Here is an 8,620-nt window from a genome sequence, read left to right as displayed (position 1 = left end):
TCATTCTAAAAGGATAAATAAACATGAGTAAATTAGTATAAGAATACTATAATTATATTGGATTTTTCTGGGAATCAGTATGAAAATTTGCACGAAAATTATATTAAACTTTCGTGTACTAATGAATATATAGATGCAATGCAAATATAATGTACTATAGGTTTACGTAATGCGCTGGTTATATTAATCATACTCGGGTATTCTTTTGAATATATTTCGATCGATTCATCGAATATTTATTTTTCTTTTATTAGTAAAAATAGAAAGTTATTTCTAATCATAAAACTAGATGGATTAGGGAGAAATTATGTTTATAGCTCTCTTTTTCTAATGTTTTATTTTTTAAAAGCTAAATAAACTTGTTACCTATACAACTCTTTTCTTTTTATTTTGCTTATCAGCCTTTTTATTTTTAGAAGTGTAATTATGTAGATTTTTCTAAGTTATTTTATTCTCAACCTTGTAAGTAATACTTCTTATCTTTCTCTTTAGTTGTCAATATTATAAAGGACAAATATACATACAAACTATCGTAATTATGGTATGTCTATGTCCTTACTCATATTTTTGGGATATTATTTTATTCTAAATTGCTCTGTCGGCCCGCTTTCATAGTATTAATAATGTAAAAGATAGTTTTTATTGGTCAGTATTCGTCATTGTAAATGAAAAATGGTTATAATAATGGAATTTCACAAATTTATGAGTAAAACTCCATGGTAAAACCTGTGAAATCCGAAACTTCATCGTAAATTTTCAATTATAGAGAACAAAAAAATGGTTATTTATGAGTTTTATTCTCTACGAGATATTCTAAGAGGTCATTTGGTTAGAAGATTAAATGATTATGATCGAAATTATAATCCCTAGACTGATAGAATAAAATAATCTCAAATTAGATGGATAAAATGGAATATCTCAAGATTATGTCCGAATAAAATTTATAGTGCATTTGATTGACATTACAAACTTATCTTGAGATAAAGTTAGCCGTATAAATTTTATCTCAAACTTAATCCTCCGATATTATCAAACTTAATTATCTTGAGATAAAGCCCATTATCTCCTCAAGGTCCATTTCTCATGGGCCAAGAGCCCAACTTCTTTTTGGGCCAAAAGCCCATTTCATCCTCTGTATATCAAAACCCCTCACATTTCACATTCCAGATAGCTCTGACGAACATATTCGATAAAACTTGATCCTTCAAGATGGAAAATGGCCATGAAGATCATGAAGATATTCAAATTGAGGAAATCCCAGATGAATTTCAGTGCTGTGTTTGCCTGTAATCCAATCAAAATTTCATTTTTTTTGAAAGAATCACTTTGAAATGATTTCTTGAATTGTCTTGTATGTATGTAGATTGATTTGTTTTGTGTATTGATTTTTTTGTTTGTTTGTTTGTTTGTAGGGAACTTTTGTATAAACCAGTTGTGCTAGGTAAGTGTATGATGAATTGATTTGTTACTTTGATTTTAATGGTTTCTGTGAGATTGATTGATTTTCTTGGTTGTAGGGTGTGGCCACATTGCTTGTTTCTGGTGTATATTCAAAGCTATGAATACTTGGAGGGAATCAAACTGTCCCATTTGTCGACACCCATATCATCATTTTCCTAGTCTTTGTGGATTGATGCACTCTTTGCTTCTGAAGTTGTACCCTTTAGCTAGTGCAAGAAGGGTAAAACAAGTAGCAGGTGAAGTCTCTGCTGAATCCCAATTATAAAGTTGATCATGTTTTGGTTTTTGTTGAGCTCATAAGATTAGTACATTCACTGTTTTATGATATTTGAAAGTTTTGAGCTTTGTTTACACTAGTATTAAATCTGTGCGATGTGCGAAATATTAAAGACACTTAATCATAGTGAATTGTCTTCTTGTTTCTTTGATGAATTTCCCAATGGTTATGAGTTAATCATCTTTGGCTTTTGTTGAACTCATAAAATTAGTACATTTGTTGTTTTAGGATTTTAGAAAGGTTTGAGCTTTGTTTACATGAGGGGGTAGAATCAGAATTTGGGTTCATTTGGTATAATTGTTGACATTGTACATGGTAGTAGCCCCTAAGAGAGGAAGTTTTAAGTACTTGGGGTAGTAATCCAAGGAAATGGAGGTATTATGATGATGAGACACGTCGTATTGAAGTGGGATGAATGAAATGGAGGCTCGGTTCCAGTATTTTGTGTGATAAGAATGTGCTACCAAGATTGAAAAGTAAGTTCTATAGTGTGGTGGTTAGACGATTATTATCTATGGGGTAAAGAGTTGGTCAGCCAAGAATGCCCATCCAAAATATAGAAGTAGGAGAAATGAGTATGTTGAAAAGGATGTGTGAACATATTAGGAGAGACAAAATTAGGAATGAAGATATTGAGAACAAGGTGGGAGTGGCCACCGTGGTGGATAAGATGCGGGAAGAAAGACTGAAATGGTTCATGCATGTGTAGAGGAGATACATATAATATCCTAATGAGGAGGTGTGAGAGGTGCCTGAGGAGAGGCAAAGGTAGACTAAAGAAGTATTTGGGGGGGTGGGTGGGGTGATTAGGCAGAACTTGACACAACTTTAGCTTACTGAGGACATAACCTTTGATAGGAGGATGTGGATGTCATGTATTAGGTTAGAGAGTTAGTAGGTTGCTGAGCGTATTAGGAGTATTAGTATTATTTTTTAAGTTGCTTATCCTTAGATCTTTATTATTATCTGATTGTTTCTTTCACTTCATTTATCTTAGTACATTTGATGTTGTTACTGTCTGTGATTACTGCTTCTTTTTCATCTCTATTTGAGCAGATGGTTTATCGAAAGCAACCTCCCTACCATTACAAAGTATGGGTAAGGTCTGCGTACGCACTACGCTCCCCAACCTCTTTTGTGGGATGCGATTATACTGGGTTTGTTGTTGTTGTTGTTGTTGTTGTATATGGTAGAAGCAACATACATGTATTTACTATCAAGTCCTTAATTGATTCATTGTTGGACACTTCTGAGGATGAAAATAATCTAATATTGATTTTTCAACATTTCTACATTTGGCAAAGTTCGCTCTCTCCCATTTGACTGTCAAAGTTACTAGTGCAGGGTCAGACACCTTTTTCTATATTTTCTTATGTAAATTCTGTGCATACTAGTTTGTTCCCTAAGAAGTCAATGAGTAGACGTCCAGTCTCAACCTGAGAGCTTGATGCTTGACTATTGTACTAGGAATTGTGCTTTTGGAGGTAGTATGATTATCTGGTGATCTTTTCTTATCCCTGGAAGTATTTCAGATTCTAACTCTAAAGTTCACTGATGTCTTTCTTTTTCCTTATTGCAGAGGAGGAGAAAGAAGTAGGATCTTGCTCACCTGAGTTTGATGATGATTTATCAGAATCCTGCTGCAAGACAGATCATGTTCCGGACACTGCTTCACCTCATTCTGTCTCGTTGCAGAAATGTGGTTCAGTGGGAGAAGGAGATCATTCCTCTGTAGATGTTTCATTAGATACAGTTGTTCCTGCAACATCGAGTTCCGAAATCAGTAAGGACGCAATATCAAAGAATCTTAACTTTGCAGATGAACATACCAGTGCAAGTGAAAAGCAGGTGCTTATGACAGATTTGCTTTGTGGTATCTGCGAGCTATTGTTATGCAAACCTGTAGTTCTTAATTGTGGCCATGGTCAGTTCAACTTCCTCCAACTATTATGTTGATGGCTTTAAGTTTCCATTTTCCTTCTCTTATTATGCTGCTTTTCCTTTTGTAGTTTATTGTGAAAATTGTGTGATCAATCCTAGCGACAAGCTTTGTAGATGTCCAGTTTGCCAACTGGAGCATCCAAATGGATTCCCCAACGTTTGTTTGATTCTTGAGCACTACCTGGAGGAGCAATTCCCTAAGTTGTATGCCGAAAGGAAAAGGACATCAGTGGAAAGATCTGATTGTCAGATTCCATCAAAACGTATGTTGATACTTCCTTCTCCATATATAAACCATACCAATAGTGTCTCTACACCATTTTATCTTAAATATCGTAATATGATATTGATTTGACACATGCACAATTTTATGCTCATCTTTTATGTAAATACACAATCCACATACAATCCATCTCAAGTTCCAATGATATTTAAAATTTAGTGGCTACAATCTCTTGTGCATTTTTGTAACTCGGCATTATTTACAAGTGCGGATTTGATTCAGTTCATTCCAGATCTTTCAGGATGGCCACCTTGAGGCATTTGACTTCTTTAAGTAGCTAATGCTAATTCACTATACTGGACTAAGTGGTGACAATTTGTTATCTTCTTTTTGCACTGGTTTTATGATATGATTTACTTGAGAGTTGAGCCGAGGGTCTATCAAAACAACATCTCTACCTTCGCAAGGTAGGGGTAAGGCTTACACACTACCCTCCCCTGACCTCTCTTTGAGGATCACTCGGTAAGTTGTTGTTGTAAGAATCCATAGACTGTATATTTGGATTAACTTAGGCTTTTTTTCTTTTCATGAAGCAAAACTTAATTGTTGTTGGTACGCTTAAGTGAGAATTGGAAAGCCTCTAATTTTAGAGAGCCCCTAAATCTTGCAAGGCAAATTGTTTAGCAATATTGGAATGAAATAGGTCTATGTAGAGCAGAAAATATAGAGGATTCATATTGCCTATACCAACTAGTTTAGTATATCTGATAAGGTATTCTCCTCTGATCATTTTTCATTTTAAAATAGAGATGTACAGTTGGGAATTTTCGTCCGTTAAGATTTCATTATTAACGAGCTTTTAGTTGTTCCCTTAATTGTTACTTTCTTGTAGTGAATACATTCCATCCAACTAAAGAGATCAGAATGTAGGAATTACAAGTTATATAAACACCAAGTTTCCCTTGGATTATTGTCATTAACAATCATTTAACTTGAGAGCATGTCCCATGCATTCAGCATTTTCTGTTGTATGCTTGAAATATCGGAAAGAAAGAATAAAGGGTCAGAGCAGATAAAGGCGGAAGTTTGAAAGAAGATTTAAAGAGTATTGAGTGCACACCCGTCGAGGTGTGGCCCTTCCCCAGACCCTGCTAACGCATGATGCTTTGTACACAGGGCTGCGCTTTATGTCATAATGGTGACTCACCTAGTCAAAGATTTTATTGTTATTAGTGTAGCAAAGGAATTCCGCGATGGAGTATGGTAAAGAGAAATCCTTCTCTAGTTGGTCATACTAGGTACATGCACCACCAGTTCTAGAACCTCCTGCTCTCAATGGTTAATAGTTAAATAATACTCATCTTTTCTTGTGAGGGGTGGGATGGGGGAGATATGTTAGTGCACACTTATTTTGTAAACCAATTTAGCAAGCATCGGATGCTAAAGCAGTGAAATGAAGCATTTGGCAGTATCCTTCGGAATTAGAATTGTTTGTCATATTGCCTTGATTCAGCTTTTATTAGCCTTCTATCACAAGATCCTATCTGGTATGTCAGGAAATCGGGACGAAGCTGCTGGCTGCAAATCAGTGCCTGGATTTGATCTTTCATCATGGTTAACGGGTGGAGGACCACAGGTTCATTTTGGAGTTGGTTGTGATTATTGTGGGGTAAGATTGATTGCTCTTCTCATTTGTCTCCCAGTTGTCCTAGTTGTGTGTACTTCTATCTCTTTACAGAACAAGTCCGTAGGGCCTACAAGAGGCTGCTGGATTGTTTCAGACTATTTAGTTGATTTTGCAGCTTAAACCTTAAAAGTTAATGGTTTTCTCTGGTGCTCACTTGAACTTGTTTCAAATACTATAAAATTGAGAGGCCAATACATTAGAGCACATTGTTTCTTGTAGTTACTGAATGGTTGTTTCACAAGAGGCATCAATTTTCTACAGTAGTAATGATTATTTTCAGCATTTTAACTGCATTGGAAGATTATTACTTTTTTGATAATGGTAACATTCTGTATATTAACAAGTATACTATACCAACTGTATAGTCCCCTAAGTCATACAATTAAAAAATAGCTTCCTTTGTTTCTTCTTACATATTGTCTAGGACATCAAAGATATCTTCAGTTTGTACTTAACATTTCTGTTTACACAAAAAATAGTAAAGAGCTAAGCAATTCATCTTCAGCTTCTGAATGTTGCACAGTAAACACCTCTGATTTCTCTCTCCATCTCTCCCTTTGTTTGGACAAAGACCCTTCTCTGCCCCAACTGTCTAGTACCTCCGTTGGGTTTCTTGGCATCACCCACCTGATTCCCCTCAGGTTAATGAATATTTTCCAGTTCTTATCTGTGCATTTGCAGCATAAAAAGAGACGATTAGCTGTCTCTGCCTCTTCCCTTCATAAATAACATCCAGAGCATAAGTTAAACCCTTCTCAACTTATCCTGTGTCGACGGTGCTTCTTCGGCCACAAGCCAAGAGAAGCAAGCAACTTTCAATGGATTTTCACTTTCATCATCATTTCCATGGCCAACAGCCCACTTGATTATTAACTTATCTCAAAATCTTGTAAGCCTCTTTCAGCTTAAAAATTTCTTGATTCTTTCCCAGTCAAACCATAACATCCCCATTTCCCTTAGTACCCTTAAACTCAGTTATCCTCCCCATTTCTCAATCATTTAGGAATCTTGTAAAAGTCGGATTCCATTCTTGTTTAGACCATCTTCAGCCACTATTGCCTTCTGTTGTTGAATAAACATAAACAAAGAAAGAAGATGTATTCCCCACTTTTACTCTTGCTTTGCTCATCATCTTTTCATTCAATCAAAACAAATGACTTGGTTGTGGGTATTCTTTGACAGGATCTGAAAGATAGGAATGTGAAGTGTGTCAAAAATAAAATGAGAATATGAAGTTTCTTGATCTACATAACATGCTTTTTGTGTAGGTTTTTTTAATGAAAGTGATGTGTCACGACATATGCTGTAGTTGCAGGAAATCAATTCTTCTTAGATTGAAATCTGAACTTGTCTAAAACTAATGGTAAGAAATAACTAAAAACCAAGAAGGTATCGAGTTAAAGATGTGAACTTTTCAAGAAGTTAGTGCAAGTTCATCACTATTAAAATGATGACTAGCCTACATTCAACCACCTTGATATTAGTCTCTTCAAAAGTAGAAAAACCGTAGTTTCAGTTATATGGTTTGAGTTGGGAAGTTTCCAGTTGAAAACCACACCAAGTACTATAGGAATTACAAGGGTAATCCCCTGGTGTGTCCCTTTTTAGAAATTGGACAGCCTAAAAGTCATACAGTATATCTATGAAGGAAGTCAAATAGCAAGTGAAGTTTTTTGCAAACCAGATATGACTGACTTCAAAATCTGCAGATGTGTCCTATTGTTGGGGAGCGATACAAATGCAAAGACTGCACGGAGAAAATAGGCTTTGACCTTTGTGAAGGATGTTATAAAAGCTCGTCAAAGCTCCCGGGCAGATTTAATCAGCAACACACTCCAGAACACCAATTTGAGTTAATACAGGCACTTCAAGTGAGAAATGTTGTACTGAGGCTTCAACCTGAACAATTAGAAGGGGACGACTCCGATTTCCAACTTGAATACGGAGAGCCAAGGCCCCTTGAGCTGCTGCCCCTGGAAGAAGATTCCTCAGAGACCAACTCACCTCGAGACGACCTAAGAGATGGTCAAGGGGGGAACATATCCTCAAATGGTACTGGAGACAACGACGGAGGGAGAGAATCTGGAGACACAGATTAGGTAAACGTTACTTTGACAGTTGTGGTTACTCTTTGTGGTCACTATCTCAATCAGACCTCTGTGAATTAGGAATGAAGGCCCTAACGACCCATATGTGAATCGCTTCTCCGGTCCTACTCTTAGTGGGATTTCACAGGGAATATTGTTCTTGTTGTTATATACTGTACAGCTTTATATCGAGTATCAAAGTTACTACGCGGTTGGACCTTTGTACATTGTATTCATATAATAATCGAAAAGAGAGTTATGCTTCATGCAATCTATTTGAAAGAGAAGCTCTGATTCTTTATAAATGATTTACTGCTGTTTGAGTTTCTTGTGTTCTAGACATGGCATCTGTATGCAACCTTAGTTACAACAGCTATGCCTCTGTTGTTTGGGGTCGGCTATATGAATCCTCAGTGTTATCTATCTAGCCCTGCTTTGTTAACCGGAAACCTCTAATTTGTTGTTTACAAGGTAAGAACACATCGAGAGCCAACTGAGTCGATCAGAATGTTCTTGTATCATATTCCGAAGAATCAAATCGTACCATGACCAAAAGTGATAATTATTTTTTTTATTCTTAATCAAATATTTCAAATTTGAGTCTTTCGAATTGCTTTTATTAAAAGGTGTTAGCCTAATCATTAGGATTAAGGTTACTACTACTAATCACTAGTAGTAAAAGAAAAAGGGTTGGGAGACAAAAAGCTAATCCTTGAAATTAGTTAAAGGAGTTAATAATTGTCCTAATTACCTAAATATTACCAAAACCAATTAGCTTTATCACACGAGTGGTAGTACGGCTCTTAATTACTTGTGACACATAATTAATCTAGTAATCAATCACTCATACTTTGTGTTTAGTGCCACACACTTTATTATATTGTGTCTGCAAAGGTAGGGCATTGAAAATCCCCCCCCCCCAACCACCACACACACAAATATTA

General features: G+C 35.9%; 1 protein-coding gene across 1 annotated transcript; it reads left to right on the top strand.

Annotated features, from left to right (window-relative positions):
- The first annotated feature begins 1,156 nt into the window (after positions 1-1,156).
- On the top strand, positions 1,157-7,958 carry LOC107031755 (E3 ubiquitin-protein ligase PRT1). The gene is made up of 7 exons (XM_015233225.2): positions 1,157-1,286; positions 1,413-1,441; positions 1,518-1,697; positions 3,318-3,662; positions 3,748-3,942; positions 5,459-5,571; positions 7,299-7,958. Exons 1-7 carry the CDS (start codon positions 1,210-1,212, stop codon positions 7,686-7,688), a joined length of 1,329 nt encoding a protein of 442 aa, XP_015088711.1. The 5' UTR covers positions 1,157-1,209; the 3' UTR covers positions 7,689-7,958.
- Positions 7,959-8,620: the final 662 nt, after the last annotated feature.

Source organism: Solanum pennellii, chromosome 9 (genome assembly GCF_001406875.1).
Source record: "Solanum pennellii chromosome 9, SPENNV200".
NCBI classification, from domain to species: Eukaryota; Viridiplantae; Streptophyta; class Magnoliopsida; order Solanales; family Solanaceae; genus Solanum; species Solanum pennellii.
The sequence above is the reverse complement of the archived record's forward strand: the minus strand, read 5'-3'. Positions and strand labels throughout refer to the sequence as shown.

What these genes read in the sequence shown, in the direction of transcription:
- LOC107031755 (XM_015233225.2), top strand. Translation starts at nt 1,210, where the DNA reads ATGGAAAATGGCCATGAAGATCATGAAGATATTCAAATTGAGGAAATC. An exon ending in GTATAAACCAGTTGTGCTAG is followed by an intron (nt 1,442 to 1,517) that starts GTAAGTGTATGA and finishes TCTTGGTTGTAG; the next exon opens with GGTGTGGCCACATTGCTTGT. An exon ending in AGTTCTTAATTGTGGCCATG is followed by an intron (nt 3,663 to 3,747) that starts GTCAGTTCAACT and finishes TTCCTTTTGTAG; the next exon opens with TTTATTGTGAAAATTGTGTG.